General features: G+C 44.2%; 1 protein-coding gene across 3 annotated transcripts in view; it reads right to left on the minus strand.

The window, feature by feature from the left end:
• Nucleotides 1-22,368, minus strand: part of ASCC2 (activating signal cointegrator 1 complex subunit 2) — a 1,015,237-nt gene that overhangs the window by 398,002 nt on the left and 594,867 nt on the right. For all 3 annotated transcript variants that reach the window (XM_069619287.1, XM_069619286.1, XM_069619285.1), the window contains 2 exons: nucleotides 5,902-6,084; nucleotides 5,469-5,686 (listed from right to left, as the gene is read on the minus strand). In XM_069619287.1, the coding sequence (XP_069475388.1) occupies nucleotides 5,469-5,686; nucleotides 5,902-6,084 (401 nt within the window). The remainder of the gene's footprint in view (nucleotides 1-5,468; nucleotides 5,687-5,901; nucleotides 6,085-22,368) is intronic.

The raw sequence follows: 22,368 nt of genomic DNA on the forward strand, positions 1-22,368 counted from the left end.
CGGACCAACAAGGCATGGTCCTCACTGGTGGTCCAACGCTGATTGGGTGAAGTAAACCCAAGTGGATCGGACGCAGCGTAGAGGGGTTGGGGGAGGGAGTTGGTGGTGGGAAGTGATCATGGCTCGTATGTACACATGTGAATGTAGAGATACCCTTTTGAAATCTAAAATCCATAGGATAGGGCCTCTGAAAGTATTCGTGATGAACAACGATGTTCACAATGGCGAAAAACTTTGTAACAAAATCTAGACACATAAAAGCTGGCACTCTAAATGTGAAGGGCCTCAACTACCCCACCAAAAGATCGCTGGTCTCCTGTGAATTCAAGTGAGCGAACCTAGACGTGCTTTTCCTTACAGGAGACCAGATACACATGTGGAGAAGAGCGAAGGGTATTGTACACTAGATCAGGTGTGAATACTGGGGATCTGGCCCCTTACAAAAAGCGGGAGTAGGTATATTGATCAAGAAAGCCCTCCTATTTGAAGTCATAAAGACGTAGGCAGATGTTGGGGGAAGAGCCATTGTTTTGGTGGGGAAAATAAATAACACTACCCTCACCCTCGCATCCCTCTATGCCCCTAATACGGGACAATTTCGCTTTCTTAGACACATGATCCCTAAAGTTATGCTGGAGGCTGAGGGCGAGGTCATCTTGGAAGGCGATTTCAATATGTGGGCGAACCCCTCGCTCGATAGGCAAACCAGCAACCCAGCAGCCCACGAACCACCTAGTGGAGGGCGCACAGAGGTCTCGGAAATCATGTCCCTATACGGATTACATGACATATGGCGTCTCTTACACCCCCACCAGTCAGGGTACACATTTCACTCAGCACCACATGCCACATACACAAGAATAGACTGCATATACCTCACCACTAGTCTACGGAAACAGTAATAACCTCAGAGATCTCTTTGATCTCCTGGTCCGACCACGATATGGTTACCACTGAGATCGATTTGCTAGCCCTCCCGTATAAAAATTTGAAATGGCGATACAATGACTCTTTGTGGAAAGACCCAATAGTCCTTGAACAGCTGAAGAAAGAGATTACGGAATACTTTGAACTGAACGACACAGGGGAGGTCTCTGGAAACAGTCTGGGAGGCTGGTAAGGCAACATGGAGAGGAGTATTGATTAAATTGATTAAAGAGGGAGCTGCGAAAAAGAGAGAGAGGGCACTCATAGAAAACAGACTCCGAAAGGAGATAGCACACTTAGACTCTCTGGCACAATCCAATGAGGAAGAAAGGAGCGATAGGATAGCCGAGGCAGTCCAAAAGAGGGAGGCACTCTGCCGTTTAGAAGAGGGCCTGGTAACTCGAAAACTCAATTCTTAAAACAAAAACACTATGAGAAAGGGGACAAGGCAGATGCACTCCTAGCCGCTAGGCTGAGAAAGCAAGGCACAGAATGTTGGGTCCCGGTCATAGAGAGAGAACATTCCCCCTTGACCACAGATTCTAGAAGTATCCCTGAGACCTTCGCTGACTTTTATGAGCATCAGAGGCCACGCAGGGGGAGGGAAAAATTAACCGTTATATAGACAGGATAAATATGCCCAAACTCTCCTTAGACAGTACTGAATCCTTAGAATCCCCGATAATATCCGAAGAAATCGAGGCCGCTATAAAACAACTACCCCTAGGAAAGGCTCCTGGCAATGATGGGTACATTGCAGGATTTTACAAGACCTTCTTCGGCCCCCTCCTACCCTTCATGGTGAAACTGTTTAATCAAATTCTCCAATCGGGAATAGCCCCAGAATCGTTCTCGCAGGCACTCATTACTGTCATCCCCAAAGAAGGTAAAGACCCCAAGCGTTGTGCGTCCTACCGACCCATCTCATTACTCATCATAGATGCAAACATTTACACACGTGTATTGGCAGCAAGACTGGAGACACACATGCCAGCACTGATCCACCCTGATCAGGTCGGATTTATCCTAGGCCGTCAGGGGGCTGACACCACCCGTAAAACCCTGCACCTGATACATGAAGCAAGGAAAATGACAAACTCACCCTCTCTGCTATCCATAGATGCAGAAAAGGCGTTCGACAGAGTGGAATGCAATTTTTTGGAAGCAGTATTATGCAAAATTGGACTTGGTCTGACATTTAGAAGAGGGATAAAAGCAGTATACACCTCCCCACAGGCATCAGTCATGGTAAATGCTGAATATTCTGGATGGTTCACCCTTGAGAGAGGCACAAGACAAGGATGCCCCCTCTCTGCGATATTGTTTGCGCTTTTGTTGGAACCACTGGCTCATAAACTTCAAGCTGACGACTCGGTCGAAGGCCTGAAAGTGCAGGGGAGAGAATACAAGCCCTTTATGTCGATGACATATTGCTTCACATCCAGAACCCTCTGACTTCTGTAGCCAGAGCCATACAACAAATCAAAACATATGGTGCATTATCGGGATTTAAAATAAATCGGTCCAAATCGATCCTATTCCCTCTGCACGACCCCACTCCAGAATCCACTGAAGAACTAACGAAACTGGGCTTAGTACTAGGAGGTTCTGAGTTACGTTATTTGGGAATCAATCTGACTCGACACAAACGACATGTACGAAGCTAACTTCCCCCAGCTTCTTGCGGCATTTCACGCAGACCTCAAAAGATGGCAACCGCTCACAATTTCATGGATGGGATGGCTGAACGCCATAAAAATGGTATGCCTCCCCCGCTTCCTATACCCCTTCCAGGTTTTCCCCTTGAAAGTCCCCGACACATTTTTTAGGGAAGTGAAAAATGCAATGTTACGTTTTCTATGGGAAGGAAAGAAACCGAGAATATCATACAAGGTCCTCATCCGAACGAAAGACAAAGGTGGAGCTGGCCTCCTAGACCTAAAAAAGTACTATTGGGTGGCCCAATTGAGAGTGCTGATCTGAGAAATAAGAAAGATTTACAATAGGTCCAATTGGATAACAACAACACCGGCCACATTGGCTGAATAGTTATGGGTCCTCGGGTTCAAACCCTTGAGAAGACTTAAGGAACACCCCCATATTAGGCACAATTGGGACATATGAAAAAAAGGAAGAGGCATGGTGGGGGTCACCACGTGGCCATCGCCCTTGAGCCAAATATGGTCACCAGGAATTCGAGAGGACATACCTGAACACTATGTACCAAGCATGGTTTGATGCTGGCTTCGAGAGGGTTGGGCAGCTCTGGAGGGGAGGGATTTACAGGACAGTCCTCGAATTAGAAGAAGCACTTCAGATCCACCCAATCTCAGTATTTCTATTCATATGTCTCAAAGGGGTGATGACCAGGGAGGTATGGCACACAAAGATATAGAGAGATCCGACACCATTAGAGAAGCTCCTTGACACTCTCACTGAAACCAAGGGTCTGCTAACGCTCATGTATCGAGCGTTACTCGATACTGGCCCAGATTCAACGGCAAGCCTTAAACAAAGATGGGAGAGGGACTTTGGTAGACAATTTGACGAGAACACTTGGGCTAAAATCTGCAGAACACCCTTACAAGTATCGATAGCCACACAGTACAAGTTACATGCCCTTAAACTATTACATAGATGACAGTACGACCCCTATAGACTCTCGAAAATGTTTCAGAACGCGAACCCGAAGTATTGGAGAGAATGTGGTATGAAGGCCAATTATTGGCAACTGTGGTGGGACTGTCCTCGAATACAAGTATACTGGAATGAGGTGCTAGGCTGGATAAAGCAAATAGAGGGCATAACCAGGGACATATCACCACTCGTTATTCTGTTTGGGCTGGAGGAGAATGAAGATGCTGCACTCCACGGAAGGCCTGCTCAACATGAAACACTGTGGAATGACTTGGCAAATACATTTGTTTTTGACTCAACAGACCCTTCACCATAATGGGGCCGCAGATCATTGATAGACCCTCATACACGCTCAGGCAACCTGACAGTGTGCAACTCACAACCACAGACACAATGCCAAGCCCATAAGAACAAAATATCATGTTCACCTTGATACGCCATTTGATAACAGATGGTTGGCCCTACAGGAATTCATAATCCATGCGAAAATAATTGCCCAATCGATGCCGTTGACTACCCAGGGAGGGTGGAGGGCGGGAGGGAGGGAAATGGGGAAATTAGAACGGTTTCATTATTGTAAGGGCACTTTATTGAAGTTATTGAATGTAATGCTAAGTTCATAGTAATGCCAGTTCACTCAAACTATATATGTAATGTTATTTCTTGTTGTGAAAAACAATAAAACCAAATTTGAAAAAAAAGGGATATGATCCCGACTGAGGGGATCCGAAATCGGAGCCTGACTGAGGGGGATCCGAGATCGGAGCCAGACTGAGGGGGATCCAGCGTGAACCGTTAGTCACCCGAGAAAGAATATCCTACAAGAAATTGGATGCATACATAATTTACAAACATTGTGTTGAGAGGATCTGGGCCCGGCTGAGGGGATCCGAGGTGAATAGTGAATTGCCTAAGAAATTGAGTACTTGTGAAAATCGGGACGAGGAAAAGAAAGTATTGTTTGTTTGTCGCATCAGGCCCTCTGAATAAAGAGACTTTGAAAGGCAAAGGCACTTGGGCACGGAAGGCCTTGGTGCGAATGACTGAACTGATTCGTCATGCTGGAGAGGCCAGAAACTGTGCTAAGCTCGAGTGTACCGCCCTCTCCCTTTGCTGAAAATGCAAGGAAGGGAGGCTAATGGCCTGAACATCCTGACATACCACTTTGTGAACACTTCTTTCTTTTTCAAAACATGGTTTCCCTCACCATTTGTATTTAGAGGTAAGGATTGGCAATAGGTTTATTAGTATAGTCCTTTTTGTTTTGCCAAAACACCAGTAGGACTACGTTATTATTTGATGGTCGTAGCTTGCTCCCATCTATAGATTTAGGATGCAATGGGAATTTTCCAACCCTTTTTTGAAGTTCATTAAACACCCTTGTACTGTGGTCACTTGTGTCCATCTTACTGTTGATAACATGCCTCCCTTACACATACCAGCAGACCTCTATAATAGATTTCTAAATCCTTGTTGTAAAATGTGTTGGTTGGACAGGTTTAATGGCTCATTGTCAACTTTCCCTAGCTGTAGACATACAGTAGCCACATTCAGAACACAAGCACACAGAATCTGGCATACGTGTATAATGGTATTTGTATCTAAAAGTAGCCTTCGAGACATTTCAAGTTATTAGGAATGGTTTTGGAGAAAGAAAAGAGAGAAAGGTAGAATTATTGGAAAAACAAAATAAGTACGACATACCTCTTCAGTGCATTGTACCGGGGAAATATAAGAAAATGATTCAACACCAGGTTGTAGTGGAGATGATGAGAAATGTGGCTGAAGTACAAACCTTTGGCATACGTTATTAGTTCAAGTACCTCATCAGCAGCATCCTGCTTCCACCACCCCCTCAACTATCTTTTCCCAACCCCTGCACGCACTGTTGATTCTGCTCGTACCTGGGCATGTCACGATCCAGTTTCTGCAGAGCTGGTGACAGTCTGTCCTCCAACAAGTTGTTGATCACCTGCTCCACATTGCAGTTATACTCCTCCAGGCAGGCCAGAACAAATCCTTCTCCAAGGTCTGGCAGTAGATCCTTCACCTGGGTGACCAAAGAGTCCAACTCCACTCCTGTAAGGAAGGAGGATGGCCTTGCTGCTGAGGCCCCAGGACACTAAGAACCAGTGAGAAAAAAAGTTATGTGAAAATAACACGAAAACTGACATTGCACACACTTTGAAAAAATCGATTTGAAAAAAATGTGCCATCATGGATTAGGTAATCAAATAAGGGATTGATCCCAACAGGCAATTTATTATTATTGTAAAATAAGCAAGGATTAGTGAGGAAATGGGGCTGTAACTTACAGCATGTGCTCCTAATACATACATGATCATCATCCTGAAGGCTGTAACTGGGGGGCTGTGGACCGTTGCTCGTGAGCTGTGCTGCCGCTCCATCTGGTGACGTCCGCAATTCAATTCTTTTGGAAACAGATGTCTTGTGTCTAACTGCACCATCCCAGGCACTTTCCACACCTTTCAGGATATAGGCCGTTCGGGTCTCATCAATGTAGCAAGAGGTTAAGGATAACAAGTACAAAGTGTTCACACTGGGAAAATGCAGGCGTGGCCACATGGGGTGGGGTGGGGACATGTTCCACGAAGGGGCGCTATTGAGATTTGAGGAGTTGTACGCAGGGCATAGCCTACATCAGGGTACATTTTTCTCATATATACTATTCAGAGCTGGGAGAGCCAGTTGGCCATGCCTGCCCAAAGAACCAGAGGTAGATGAGACACTTGCTCTATTATATTATCGCACGGAGGGGGGACATTGTGTCTCTAGACTATATGACTGACTCTTGGCTGGTACACATGATGGGGTTCTTAAGGTGAAAGGTCACTGGGCGAGAGATTTTGAAATGGAGATTCTAGACACTGAATGGGCCAATGCATTGCTATATATGCACAGGGTGTCCAGAAACGCATGCATAAGTTAATTCAACTACATGTCCTTCACAGGGCATGCATGACGCCAGCTAAAATTTCCAGGTTCACTACTACGGTGGTTTTGGGTTGCCCCAGATGTGTTTGCGAAAAAGGCAGACTTGTTACATATGTTTTGGTTCTGTCCAGTGGTGTGCAAGTTCTGGAGTTCCATTCAGCATAAAATTGTGGTGGCTAGGGTTACACGCTTCAGTTGGTCGCAATCCAGCATGTCCGTTAGGCATACACCGCTGTCGAAGAGGCATTAAACCTGTCACTAGGTTACTTGAATTGGTATGCATACTAGCAAAACGCAGGATTACTATGTCATGGAAGTCTAGGGTTGTCTGCGGTTTGGAACATGGTGATCTGATCTTCAGAGGTGGTCCATGGCGGAAACCAGTGTGTGGCTTAGATGTATAGGAAATGGACCACTAGAGGTTAACAAAACTGTGGCAGCTTGGAATTTGCTTATACAGTCCCTGTATTTCCACTCCAACGACATGCCCCCCCTGTACACTGGGGATATACAATGACAGCTGATGGTGTTTGGTTACTTTTGTCTTAGGTTGGAACCTTGATGTGTTGTTGCAGTGCGATTGGGATATGCATAAGGTAAACCTGGTTAGTGTTTTTGAGTAAATTGGTTGTTTTGGAAAGGGTGTCTATTAAAATTGATAATTTTTGTTGGGCATGATGGTGGGCAAGCTGTTTGGGTTTTGAATATTATTATGGTGTTTTTATGCTTTGTACACGGAATGGCGTAATTACGCTTATTGTACTTGTTTTTTTAAATGAAACGAATAAAAAGAGAATGATGAAAAAACAAAAAACATGTACAGTGTTCTTTTCTTCATCCATAGATACTTTGACCCAGGTGTAACTTTCACCCTGCATCCACAGATATCTTGAAGACATCTGTCATGACCATTCTGCAGCTTACATGTGTCCGATTTCTAAGCCAGCTGATCTTCAGCAGGATGAACAGCAGAACAACGTTGTCTCCAAACAGCAAATTGACATAGGTGAAAGTGGGTACAAAAGACAATCAACATGCGCAGCACTGGGTCTTTAGCTATACGATTTGTTTTATGTTTTTATATTTGTATTAGCAGAAAGTTCACGGGAGGAAGAGCTGTTGCCCACACCTATTGTGTTAGCAGCATGAAAGGGTTGGACATCGGTAATGCTTGCTCTGATAATAAGGATTAAAGAAGATGTGCACTTTTTGGGCAGGGAGAATTGCTCGGTGGCAAGGGGTTGGTCTTGGAAGTAAGACAACGTGTTTAGATGTTTTCAGAAAGTCAAAAAACTGGCTTTATTACATAATGATAGAGGAAGGGAATTCCAGAGCTTTGCTGCCTGCACTGTGAACAAACATTCACCTTTTCTTTCCTTCCTATAAGCAGGGATGACCGACTGTCTTGTCTGGTTACCTCTTAGTTAGCGATTAGCGGTATGAACGCTGAGCTTAGTCAAAAGAGGAGAATAGTTGGGATATTACTGGCTTTTAAATACAATGCACATGCTCTTAAAAATGCTACATTTTTTCACCGGGAGCCAGTGCAGGGATCTTAAGGCCAGAGTGATATGGTCTTTTTGTCTTAATTTCAATAGTTTTCTAGCCGTGGGGTTCTGAATCCTTTGTAGACGCTGTAGTAGGAATTTAGGTAGTCCCAGATAAATACTATTATTGAAATCCAATCAGGAGGCAACAAGCGAGTTCATGATCTTTATCTAGTCAGTGAAAGAAAGAAAAGGGAGTATATTTTTGATTTTCCTAATGAGATAAAGGCTAGTTTTAGCCACTGCACAATTAAGATTGTAGAAGCAGGAGCTAAAAGAAGCTCCCGAGTATCCAGTATTAACCACTCACCAGGAGCTACCACTGAGGAACGAGGTGCTAGTTCAAAGCTTTTTGCAAATATAGATTCCACATAAGATGAAACAATATTTTTGTCCATTATTTAGGCCTTCGTATGCTTTAAATGTCCTGAAGATGTGCCCTAATGTTTATTTATAGATAGTTCCAAATGTACAGAGTTAAATTCACATAAGTGTGCAGCATCAGTTGACCTGGGGAGCCAAAAGTAGCTCCTAGTAGCTGTTACTGGCAAGCTAACCAGGCTCTTCTAAGCTACAAGCAGGAGATAAATAGCTCCCAGCTCCCCTCAATTTTGAACCCTGCTGCAGCAATTTGTCTTTTTAGGGATAGATTAAGATCCAGAATGATGTCCAGATTTTAACTTCTTGCTTAGGTTCTGGGCAATTGCCAAAGGTTTTTGGGCAAAAGGAAACATTCTGTGGGATTGAATTCTGGTTAACAATCATAAGTGCGGTCCTATCTGGGTTGATGTTCAAATAGTTTACATCCACCAAGCATTCACTAACTTGGGAAGATAGGGTATCTTCAGCCTGGCGAAGATCTACCAGAATTTGGATATCGTCAATTTGGGTAGGAGTCAAATGCGATTCATATTTTTCAGAGATCACTTGGCCTAGAAGAAAAGCAGGTGCTGGAGCTTGGCTTATCTTTTTCTTCAGTAAATGGAGATGACTTCAAGAGCTAAAGTGGATATTTTCAAGAATATTCCCAAGTTAAAACACAGGTTTTACATGACGAAACAATGCAAAGAGGCTGGCATTTCACTTGTTGCCTAAGTTACAAGTGCTCTAATCCTCAAAGCGGTGCCTACACCTCTTGGCATTATGAGTACCAGATACTACCCATTATAGTAGAAGAACGCATAATTGAAATTATTCAAACTAATCTCTATAATACATGAAGATCCACAACAGTCTTACAGAACACTATACAAAGAGAGCGAGATGCAGGCTTTGTCCACCAATAGTGGGGGTGACATAGATACATAAAGAAACGGCATGAGCCAAGAGAGCAGCATTGAAATGTTGCGGATAGACCCCAACATTAACATAAATGCTGTTGATAAGAGCAGAGGTATGCTTGTGACGGATGTTGCTTGCTGCTGGAAAGAAGCATATTATCTCTAACGAAAAAAAATACAATTAATGAGTTTTAAACTCTGAAGTAGTGTAAGTGAAAAAAGGAAAGAGCCTGCAAGGTGTATTCAATACAGTTGGGTGCTTACAAAAATAATTGGCTTTATTTCAGACTTTAACCAAAATTACATGAAATCATATATGTATGTATTATAATTAAAAATAATTGTGCCATTAGTTCCTGTAGTCCATGTAGTGTACAATAGATATGAAAATTGACACGTACAAAACGTTCCAGCATGTTTCTGTCGCTACAATTTAAATCTGGGTGAAAAAAAATAAATATCAGTTTCAAGTGTGCAGTTCATTTGACTCTAAGGCTTTGATAATTTGATTTCATACAAATTAATTTGTAGGATGCGGGACAGGAGGATTGATTTCTCAACGCCTCACAGACAGCTTTGAAGGTAGTCATTTCATTCCTTTTGGAAACAATATCTATAGTTGGTTTGCAGTTCCTTAATGCATTATTAGCGACTAATGCGCATGTATGGTTTATGTATTACAGTGGTTGAGTTCATGAGTATCAACATTATTGCGGGTAACCAACTGACCATAAAATCTGAGAATCATATTTTGGAGTAGCCCTATAAACCAATTATGACCAGCTGATGAACAGGATGGGGTCCGGTCAATGAAATAAGATGCTCTTACAGGAGTCCTAAAATTAATCATAGGGATGGGAATCAATTTATTTTGTATCAAATTATCAAAAGCCTTTAGGTTCGATTGAGAAGACACGAGAAGTGATAAGGTGGTGCTGAAGGCACGAGCCGGAGAAGACAGTGGAGGAGGTGGAAATAGCAGCAGGGGAGGTGCTAACAAGAGGGGAGGAGACTGAGACGGAGGGAGAATCAACAGCTAAAATGGAGGACAATCCACTGTTCCGAAAGGTTAGGAAGTTATGGAGAGGACGTTTGCTTACGGCAGGTGAGAAGGTGGTCAATGGAATGAAACTGAGGCAAGGAGAGGAAAGGAGTAGTCAGGATAACTGAAGTCGGCCCTGAGACTTTTGTGCAGCCAGCATGGGCCTCCTGACAGTACAAAGATTAGTTCATGCAGCCATTTGTCCAAAACGCCAAATCCTATGCAAAGGACAAAACTGGTGGCTTGTGTAAGATAGAGTATGTACAACAGGCACATGATGGTAACTCTTGACGTGACTTTGCTGAAAGCGAACAGAATACATGAGAAGGTGACGTGCAAATATTTTTTTAAATGAAAATCAATTGGCTATATGCAACGTACAGAAATGAGATGCCAAAATAATAGCTTACTACAACCTTTTCCTTTTTCAGACCCTCCAGCTTATAGCGATTTTGCAATCCTGCAAAATGCCGCGCAAATGGCGTTTTGCGCAAAATGACGCAAAAACGACCGTTTTGTGCAAAAACAGCATCTTTAAAAAAAAATTAAGTAATCTGCAAAAATTACTGTTTTTAAAAAAAAAATACTCCGGGTGCCAGATTCTCAACTTTTTTTTTTTACACAAGAAATGAAATGCGCCAACACATCTCATCACTTGCACCCCAAAAAAGTGCAGCCCAACCCACAAGGGACACATGAATGGGCACATTTTATATGCACACCCATTCAGATGGCCTTTTTCACCTCCTTGATCAAATAAAGTGGCGTTTGTCAATTTAAAAGCGCATCCCTCATTTCCAAGCAAGATGCACTTTTAAATGTGCAGAAATTGTAGGCAACCCTACGCGCACGGGATGTGGGGCTGCCACTGCATGACAGGGTCTTTGCTGACCCTGTCATGCATTTCTTTTAAGGAATGAACCGCTGCCCTGTCGCTTGCATTTCTGTTCCTCAAACAAGATAAAAATGCATTTTTTGAGTCGCATTTTACAGCGACAGGCACCTGGAGGGCCTGTCACTGTGAAAGGCGCTGGGAGCTTGCAGAACACTGTCGGAAGAGCGATTCTATTCAAAGTACTGCCCATTTTGATGACAAAAATCTATTGAATGTTACAATTTGACCTATTTCGTCCAGTACTATTCGATCGATTTTTATAAATACTGAACATGTGTTGCGGGGGTGTCACCCGCTCCCCATGTTCAGTATTTTTGGTCTAGGGTGGTTTCAGAAGTGTTTTCCCCTTTTTTCCTCAAAATTGGAGGCGGGGACAGAAAAAAAAGAAAATAACGAAAAAGGGACCCTGCATAGTTGGATCCGACCCGCATTAGAGGGACGGATCTGGCACCGCAGGGTTGCAGGGGAAGCGGCAGCGGCCAAGCAGTTAAGTAGGGGAGGGGGTGGGGTGGTGGTGAAAGGTACATTTTGGGTTGTTTGGCTGAAGTGCAAATCAATTTGCAGCGAAATTGACTACGGTCAATTCCGCCACAAATAATTACACTTCTGTCAAACAACCCAGAACACCATTGAAGGCAGCTGGCCAGCGCACAATTTGCGCTACAGCTCAAGCCTGTGGAAATGCACCTGTCACCTTTGAGAATAAGGTGACCTGCTCATTTCCAAAAATGGGTTGTCTAAAAATAGCATATCCTCTGTTCTTTTTTTAAATGCCCCATTATTTGAGGAACTGGGTCAAAATCTACAATAAAAAAAATTAGAAAATGGTTACACTATGAGAGAGAGGGAGAGTGATGGGTGAGATGTGAAGTGATAGGCAAGAAACAGAGCAGTGGGTCAGAGGAGGAAGCACTGCACAAGAGAGCAGAGGAAGCAGTGATGCGGCGGGCCAGATATCTGAGAGCGAGCAGAGGTACAGAAAGTAGAGGGAGCGTGTGGTCAGTGTGTCAGAAAGCAGAGAGGAAGCGGTTGGCCAGAAAGAGGCAGTGAGCTGCAGATTGGGAAAAAGGATGAGGGAAGAGTGCGATAGAATGCGAGAAAGGATGCAAGATGCAGAAGCAGCACAAAAGAATTAAGGACTGTATATTGCGGGAGGAATTGTAGAGTGCAAAGGTGTGAGTTGGGAGTATGATTTGGAGTGTGGCAAGGGCTGGGCAGTGCAAATTGTGACTTTGACAGTGTGACATAGCACGTGAGTATTTGTATGACAGAGTGAGAGGTTAAGGAATGTAAGTTGTGATGGAGAGTTGGTGGGATGTGTGTTGGTGAGAGGTGTGTGGGTGTTTGGGGGATTGGAGAACATAGAAGGGGAATATTTTCAGCATTACAATTCATAATGATCAATTTAGTTAATACTATTAAACAGGCATGAACATTAAACCAGAAATGTAGCCAAATCAAACCCTTTTCTGCCAAGCCAGAGACATCTGGGACTCTTCCTATTAAATTAATACAAAAGATACATAATAATGATACCCTGGCTCTCTTGTAGCGTTGCACTCTGCCTATTTCCTGCAATGTGGCCAGTTAATACAAAATGTCCCGCAAAAATGCTACAATAAATAAAGGTTTGTGCCGCAAAATTTGCCATTTCATGCCGCAAAATCCTGGAAGGTCTGTTTAATGGTAATGTGTACAAGCAAAAACAAGGCACAACTCTGGGCTCTTCCTTTGTGGGAAGAGAAGACTGCCTGGGACCCGCCCAACCAAAAGGTATGAAAAGTAAGGCTGAGGATTCTACCCAATTTCAAATTTCCTGACCGCACAACAGAGCTGTCAAGTTCAGGCAAACCTTAAGATGCCGACTTTTCATTTAACATTACAGCAAGGAAAGGGTTGACTTAAAAGGTACAAACAAAAAAAGGTCACAGACGGCTAATGGAACAGGACCACAAAATGTGCCATTAGAACAAAGGACTGTGACGAAGAACCCAGCCTGGTGCTGAGGATTGTTGGGGTCCCAGCAGTTGGGGATTAGCGTGGTAAGAGGAGGGTGAGTCCTCATGGTCTATCTGATCAATGTCTCACGCTTGGCGAGAGGGACCTTCGAGGACACCAAGTCCCTTAGGAACAAATGCTTATACTGGTTCAGAGAAACTAGGGGGTGCCTTTCGGTAATTGGGAAAGATTTCCTAAATTTTGTTAGGGGCCCACTGGCGAATTCTGGTATGGACTACATCGAGGTGAATCTGAGCTCCTGGGATCTAGTGGAGGGCATTTTAAGTACTGATTTTTGTGCCATCCTGCCCATGGGAGTGAACATTTTGGTTCTCTCTCACCAATTCTTTGAATCCAACCTTAGACATACTAGTCCCGTGCTGCAGACCTCCAACTGTGTTCCCCGCGCAGTTCATGGTGGAGTAGGTATGACCTCTGACTTGGACCATCCAGATTGACTGTTAGAGGCCAGAATGGGGGGAGTGGCACCCACCCATCTAAAGATGTTATCCTGGAACATAGCTGGTTTACTTCGAGGGTCTTCCGACCCGGCTTGGTGTAATTTTATTAGAGGATACCAGGTCATACTTTTCCAGGAAAATTGGGCTCTGTATCCAGTTGCCTTCCAGGGCTATGTGACCATCACGATCCCGGCTCTAAAAGGCCCCAAAAGAAGATGGGTGGGCTCCAGATCTGGCACGGTGTTAATCTCGATTGGGAAGTGGTGCCTGTCCAAACTGGCTCGGTGGACCTCCAACTATTGGCTGTCACCGTAGAGCGATTCCTGCTTTTTAACCTATGTAATAGGCCAATCGTGAATACGGGACTGGAGACCCTATTGAAGCTTCAAGAATTGTGTAACGCAAACACCCCTTCGATCCTGAGGAGCAAGTTCACTTTGGTTGCAGGGGATATGAATTTCCAGGTAGAACCTTTGGCAGCTACTGAAGATCTTTGGGAGGATCAGGATCTTGCATGGTCTATCCCTCCTCTTTGTCTATTCCCTCAAAAAGAGTCCAGAAAGTAGCGGTGGAGTCGGCATGTATAATAGCCTACCCGAACCTCAGAGCCTACAATGGCAGATTGCCAGGTAACCAACCAGCAGCAACAACCTTTAGGGGCCCAAATGGGTCCTCCCGCATTGAATATATATTCATCTCGGCCAATTGCTGGTCTAAAGCTAGGGACTTGACCATCATCGACAGGACTGAGAGCGATCACAATCCTCTGTTCTTTTCCTGCTGCATTGGAATCGGTGGAACACAGGGGGTAGCGGACTCTGGGGCCAGCCAAAGTATCATGACTGAGGGGCATGCCAGGCAATCATTAAAGTGGGCGGACTGGATTGAGAGCGATGCAAAGCCAGAGGCGTTCGCGGCTATAGCAGGCAATTTGGGCAATATTTGCAATATAAGGGCATCAGCATCAACTATAATTACAGAATTTGAGACCCTTGGCAAAACCTTAGCACCCTTTGTGACCCTGTCGATAGCGAAGACCAAACATAAGCCAGTAGGAAAACAAAACATGGAATAATGCAGAGTGTACTAAATCAAAACAATAATTAGTCTCGCATAGTACAAGTGAGAGATCCTTGGATAAAGGGGTTCTACAAAACTTGAGGAAAAACCATAAAGCACTTTTGGTTGCATCAAAAATAGCCCATGCTAAAGCTTCATGAGCAGCTCTTCATGTAGCTATGGAAGAAAGGGAAATGATGCAGTTTTGGAAGCTGGTCATCTCGAGTGAAAAGGATGGTGACCAGTCTTTTCAATGTTGCATCGCGGCTACTGTTTGGAGGAGCCACTTTTCCAACCTCTATGCTGCCCCGGGAAGGAAGGTTGCCCAGCCTAGAATAGAGGGCCTGGAGGTAAATTCTCCAGAAGTAGCATTGGTCATACGAGGAGGTGGAAGAAGCCCTGGATTCACAAAAAAAGGGCAAAGCCGCTGGGCCCGGTTTTATACCAGTAGACTTCTTTTGTGAATGAACCATCTATTTGGATCCCGCCCTGTTCAGAGTATTCAACGCTGCTATCAGTGCCAAGGAAGTCCCTCGAACTTGGAGGCAGGCCATTATTGTACCCATACATAAAAAAGGGGACAAAGACCAGCCCGAAAAATACCGCCCAATATCCTTACTAGACTCTGCCAGGAAAGCCTTTGGTAAAGCCTTGCTGGAAAAATTGCAAAAATGGGTGGGTGACACGGGATCATTAGTAATGCCCAGGCAGGGTTTCGCATTGGACGGGGGATCATGAATCATTGTTTTCTGTTGTCTTTATTAATCCAGAAATATACAAAACTAGTAAAAATGAAAATAGGGGGGGGGGTGTGGCTAAGGAGCGATGGGATAAGACATGTCTCCTGGTGTCTCCTGCTGATCCTTAAACACCCTGCTGTATACTAATGCTGAAACTGGTGCACTCGAGGTACAAACAGCATGTCTGCTGTGGGAATATACGTGGAGTATGATGGTAATACATTTATGAAGATCCGAGGTGCAGTACTACAGTTACGGCGATATGTGCTGTGAAAGAATCCCATGAAAAATACCTAAAATGGATCATGCAGAGGAACAAAGGACACAGCTGGGAGTTACATGTATGACATAGCTAGTCCACAACACGAAGAACTCGTAGAGACACAGCTGACTGCTATCACCACTTAGCAAGCCACGCCCACCTGGTGCCTTCCTGCTTGCCGCTCTGTTTCCCTACTTAAGGAGCCCTCCAGCTTCTTTTTCTTTGCAAATGGGGAGCAGGTGCAAGTGGATCTAGGTCACCTGGCCTAAGCCCCGCCCACCTGGTGCCTTCCTGCCTGCCGCTTTTTTTAATCACTTAGCAAGCCCCGCCCTACTGGTGCCTTCCCATTTGCCGCTCTTTTTCACCACTTAGCAAGCCCCGACCACATGGTGCCTTCCTGCTTCCTGCTCTTTTTCACCACTTAGCAAACCACGCCCACCTGGTGCCTTCCTGCTTGCCGCTCTGTTTCCCTACTTAAGGAGCCCTCCAGCTTCTTTTCCTTTGCAGATGGGGAGCAGGTGCAAGTGGATCTAGGTCACCTGGCATAAGCCCCGCCCACCTGGTGCCTTCCTGCCTGCTGCTCTTTTTCACCACTTATCAAGCCCCACCCACCTGGTGTCTTCCTTCACCATCACCGTCTTGTAGCCAATGCTGGATTTGACTTTTATGGACTTCATTTTCTCACGGTGCGTCACTCTTTCTCAACTCTCATGGTGGACTTCCTTTGCATCTTGTACTCATGGTGGCCCTGAATCATGCTATTCCCATCTTCATCTTGTATCCTGGCTTGCAACATTATGTGTTACTACTGATTTCTGCAATTGTATTCGCTCTCCACTCTTGCTTCTCCACTCTTTTTGACTGCTTACTCTCTGTTCTCTCCTCGTTTCCCATCTCCCTTTTCCCATCTCCTCCCCTTACTTTCTTCTATGCACTTACTATATCAGAATTGTCTTTGGACCTAATATGATAACCACCTCGTCTGTTTCCTCCACCCTCCCATTACTGTTTTTTTCCTCCCCACCACCCCTCCAGCACTATCTGAAATGTCGTCAGGCCTAGTATGATAGTCGCTTGTTTTGTTCCTCCCCTCCCTTTCTGCACCCCTCTCCCTCACCTTTTGTTTTTCTACGGCTCTACCAGAAATGTCATCAGGCCTAGTACGGTAGTCGCCTGTCTGTTTCCATTTCCTTCCCACTCTCCCCTCCCTTCCTTATCTATGTCTTAGCTCTTGCACTATCTGAAATGTCGACAGGCCGAGTACGATAGTTAATTTCACATCCTTACTGTTCATGGCCTATAAGAATGTGGTTGTATTTTCCCTTGTTCCCTCCCTTGCCTTGAAGCACTTTGAAACACATTGTGTATAGGCGCTATATAAATAAACTATCATATCATATCATATCATGAGCATAGGTAACGGCAGCCATGTGAGCTTTTACCCGACCTGACGCCTATGTGAGCCGGAGACAAAGGGAGTAAGCAGCACTCATGGCATGAGAGAGGACTGAGCCCCTGAAGTGCGGTGGAGAGGATTGAAAACCTGCAGCCATCCGGAACGAGCACCCTGAGAGGAGTCAGGGGCTCAGCAAGAAACTGTAGACACGGATGTACGCACCACATTGCACAGTGCACACCGAGGAAATCACGTACAACAAGGCACTAAGAAACGGGCGGTACGGACCACCATACTGTGCCATCTGAGACGGTAACTAGTTACTTGTACAAGAATGGGGCTGCGGGTGCCAGGAGATTCTTAGGGAGTGTGACCTGGATTGGGAGCCAGCGGGGTTGAAGTGGCTGTAAAACACGCTTCAAGCCACTATGGAGATCGGAGCTGGGCCGGGCCGCTCCTGGCATGAACGTAAAAAACACTGGAAGATAAACAATTGTATAACATCAAGGGTTGCAAAGTAGCAAGGGATACAGTGTAGCGGCTCAACAACGCTGCCCAAAGTGAAGTACAAATCATGGTGTTTCCAGATGAAATGAAACTGACGGAGCCAGAGCTCAGTTAATTCTGAACAATGCAGTTGCCGACGGCTCGGGCAATCCGAATCAGAGTGCAATCGAAGGGTGTACAATTGTGGTCCGGCCCCAGATTGGAGACACCTCGGGTACACCTCAAGTATAAAGCCAACACTGTCCGAGCAGCCCTGTGGATGTGTTGGGGCATTTCATCACTGTAAAGGCTGTACGTAGAGTGCACTGACAGACTGGAGGCCTATACAACAAGAGCTACACGAATACTGAGAACACAGTAACTAACCAATATGGCCCCCTGAGCTCAGACGGTATACTTGAATACTGGGGCCCATCATCCGGACTTCATGAGGAGAGGAATACTACTGCTGCATATCAAGTCCACACCAGTGACGCTGATCGTGGCGAAACACCACTAAATAATCAGAGTAAGCAGGCCGCTCACAGAAAGCCCAGACACCAATGCAAACTGGCTGTGCAGATTAAGAGGAGCCCAACATTGAGGACCCGATTGATCACAGGGGGAGGGAACGGTCGGATGCAGGGCCTGGAGCACGATAGGTGGGCCGAAATAAAATAGGCTAGCAGAGAGGCACTCAATACTGGGGCAGAACAGCACTGCACCAGTGTCTGCCACCAGCAGTAGCAAAGGAGTGAGCCGACGCAGAAGAAGCAACTGTACACCGGAATTACACAGGAGGTACTGGACTATATAAGGCCCCATACATTGTGGCAGTAGGGGTAACCTGACACTAGCTCGGCCACCATAGTAGGCAGCGACATCAGAACCCACAACTACAGCTATGAATCGGTTGTGATTATACTGCCCACTAGTACAGCTGCAGGCCCTTACTCAAGAGCGGTATGAGAGTGACCACAAGACTGGTAACACAAAAGGCAAGAGTATCACCAGAGACCAAGGAGAGTGCAGCAGTAGCATAAAAGTCGCAGCTGAGGTGGGGGCTCCCACTTTGGGTATCTGGTCTTTCAACTAATGCCATTTCATCGAATTTTTTCCATCTAAAAACTTTGCATCTAATGCATTTTTTGGGGGGTAGAGGGTTATTTTTTGTTTAGGTGCATTATAAAGGGTAAAAAACGGGGGTTGAGCCCCCACCCCGTCCAAAAATCAAATGCATTAGATGCAAAGTTTTTAGATGGAAAAAATTTGATGGAATGGCATTAGATGCAATGGCATTAGATGGAAAGTCCATAAATCCCCACCCGGATACAAAGAACGGATGGCGTTGAAACATGGGAAGCCCAAGGGGAAGCAGGCATAAATGGACATATTTACGAAATCGACCCACACAGAAGATGGAGCAAAAGCTGCGCAGCAGAACATACAAGGTGTAGCAACCCCACAGCGTGATGACCATAGAATCCTGGAAGCCATTGCAGAGTTAAAGTTGTCATGGGAGTCCAGATGGACACAGCCATTGCGGAGCTGAAAACATCCCTGGAGTGTAAAATAGATGCCGTTCGTGTTTATGTCAAAATTCTGAGGCAAGACGTTAGGGCGTTGACTGAACGCACAGGGGGTCTGGAAAAGGAAGTGAAGGCAAATACGGCAAGCTGTATAGCTAACGCCAGCGAAGTAGCCACATTGAAACAACAAGTGCGCAATCTGGAGGGCAGAGCAGAAGAGGCGGGAGGACGGGAACGTTGGAACAACATACGCATTGTGGGACTCCCTGAAGGAGAAGAAAACCCGGACCCGACTATATTGAAAACATACTGCTGCAAGAAATAGGATGTGGTTCGCTCACGCAAGGGTTCACAGTTGAGAGGGCTCATAGAGCCCAGACTAGGAGCCCCTCCCCGGCCGATCATCGCTAAAATACTGAACTGTAAGGACAGGGAGAAAATCCTGGAGCACTTTCGGAAGGGTGGTACAATAAGCAGGGTGTAAGCAACCATCACGGCGTATCCGGATTACACTTTTCTGGTACAAAGGAAAAGTCTGAACTATGTAGCCATTAAAAGAAGGTTGCGGGAATCAGGCTTCAAATATAAGTTGCTGTACCCAGCAAAATTGAAAGGGCTGCATAACAGCAGAGCAAATTTCTTTGAGAATCCAGAAGATGCGACAATGTGGTTGGATTCTATGAACTGCCCAGCAGGAGCGGATGACCAGACTGAGAACGAAGGGGATAAGTGAACCTACGTTTTCTCTACGACATACTATTGGACAGACCGGGTGCTGATGTGTAATGTGATAGGTAGTATATTGTACTGGCGACAAGTGCACAACCCAGAATAAGTCTAAACAATAGTACGACTGCACGAAGAAAATTAAATAGATAAGAAATTTTTTGGTGCAATGCCGCTTCTCACCATTATTTCCATTGTCGGTAGAAGATTAAACCTAAACCATAGATATTGAGGTCTAATGGGAATTTAACCAGATAATCTGCCATTGTTCGTAGTCTTTTTGGCCCAAACCACTGTTCATTAAAATCTTTATAAGTGCAGCATTTGGCGGTGTTGCATATCCAGTCATACTGGAATAACTTTAATTTAGCTCGATCAGGGTTTGTTAGCAGTGTTTCGAGAGATATAGATGCGTCGGCCAGAGCATTCAACACACAAGTTTGCCATTTAGATACAAAGAAATTTGATGAACCCACAAGATGATGCACAACTGTGCTTAAGATGTTGTTCTTTGTCAATCCCAATAAACATTTTCTAAATAAAGTGCACATCTTCCACAATAGGTGTGAAAATAGCGAAACCAAACCCATTTCAAAGCGAATTATGGGAAGTGGGGTACATTTTTGAAGTTTTAAAACGGACTTCCAAAATCGAGCTTCACATACGTCTTCATTGGTACTTTAGTATCGACTCCATACAGTAAAATCGGCACCACTTTTGCTTGATAAAACGCCATGATGTGACTGTATGAAAACTTACCATACTTATACACTAGTATGTTAGCCTGAAATTTCAACGTTTCTAGTTTTAAATTCAATGAAGTAGTATAGGCATTTTCACTTGTGGTATTATAAATGGTCACGCCTAGATATTTGTAATTTTCGACATTCATTAATGCAACATTGTGTAGGTGCCACATATATTTTTTTCCCGTGGGAAGCGTTTTTGGTCTTTTGACAAACAACAACTTGTGTTTTCTCTAAGTTGATGATAAGGTTATTTGCTAGTGAGTATGCAGATAACTTGTCCAATAAGTTTTGTAACCCACTTGGGGTCTGTGACAAAAGGACCAAGTCGTCCGCATACAACATCCAAGGTATGCGTTAATGACCCAGTTTTGGTGCATTACTAGTGTTATCTGCGAAAGATTCTCCAAGATCAAGGATAAACAAGTTAAACAGAAATGAAGCCAGGATACAACCCTGCTTAAGTCCTCGCTCAGTAAGAATCAGTTTGGAGAGTAACCCTTCCATTGTAAACCAGACTTGTATTGAAGTGTTGGTATGAAGCTGTTTTATGATGGAAATAAGAGAGGAAGGACAAGCAAAACAATTTTATTTCTGATAAAGTAAATTACAATGAATTAAATCAAATGCAACCCGGAAGTCAATAAATGCCAGGTATAACGGTTGACTCCGGGCTGCACACTGAGATTTTAACATGTTCAATGTCATGATGTTTAGTGCTGTCCCTAACCCAGACACAAAACCAGCTTGAAAGGGGTCCCTTCTCATTAAACTCGAAGCCCAATTGTTCAAATCTCTGAGTACAATACGATTGAAAATGTTCCCCGGGCATCCAACAAGGCGATGGGTCTATAGCTTGCTGGGTCAGGTCTATTGCCTTTTTTGTAAATTGGAAGAATGATTGAGTGTTTCCATGAGGCAGGTATTAATTGCGTCTGAATGATATTTGAAAAGATGTTGTATAATACTTCAGAACAAATTTCCGGATGTTGTTTTACCATAAAATTCAAAAGTCCATCAGGACCTGGAGCTCGTGATGGGCTTGCCTTGTTTATGTACAATAAAATATCTTAATTGTCGAATGTTAGAGAAAATGTTTCTGTTAATTGTAGCGATCTTTGTGTGCTTGAATTCGAACATGGCAGATATAAATTCGAAAAGTGTTTCACCCATGCCTGTTCTGACACATTATTAGACTGATAGGTAATTTGATGGCTTGCAGTTGTTTGATTAATAACTGACCAAATTTGTGATGTATTCTTTCCTGCTAACACAGTCAACATTTTTGAGCTATCATTTTGAAATAAGACTGCTTTGTGTGTTCTTAACCAGTTCTTATACTTTGTCCTTAATTGAGTAAGGATAATATGTCTTGTATTTGACGGAAGTCTCAAGGCTTGGTGTTTTTTTAAACGAAGCGTTCTTTTTTGGGGCTTCCACTTCCTTATCAAATACATGTAAGGTTTGTGTCGCAATTACCTTTGATTTATATGTTTTATGTTGAAATAATTGCATTAAATTATGATAGGGAATTTGTTGCCATTGATCTGCAGTCGTATTAGTTAATTGCATTACGTAAAAATGATTAAATCTTTTCAAAGATGTTTCATTCCAATAGATTCTATTACCAACTGTTACGAAATCTAAAGTACTTTTAACTACCGGAGTGTTTACTAGATCGG

Source organism: Ambystoma mexicanum, chromosome 10 (assembly GCF_040938575.1).
Source record: "Ambystoma mexicanum isolate Mex_15411 chromosome 10, UKY_AmexF1_1, whole genome shotgun sequence".
In the NCBI taxonomy this organism is placed as follows: Eukaryota; Metazoa; Chordata; class Amphibia; order Caudata; family Ambystomatidae; genus Ambystoma; species Ambystoma mexicanum.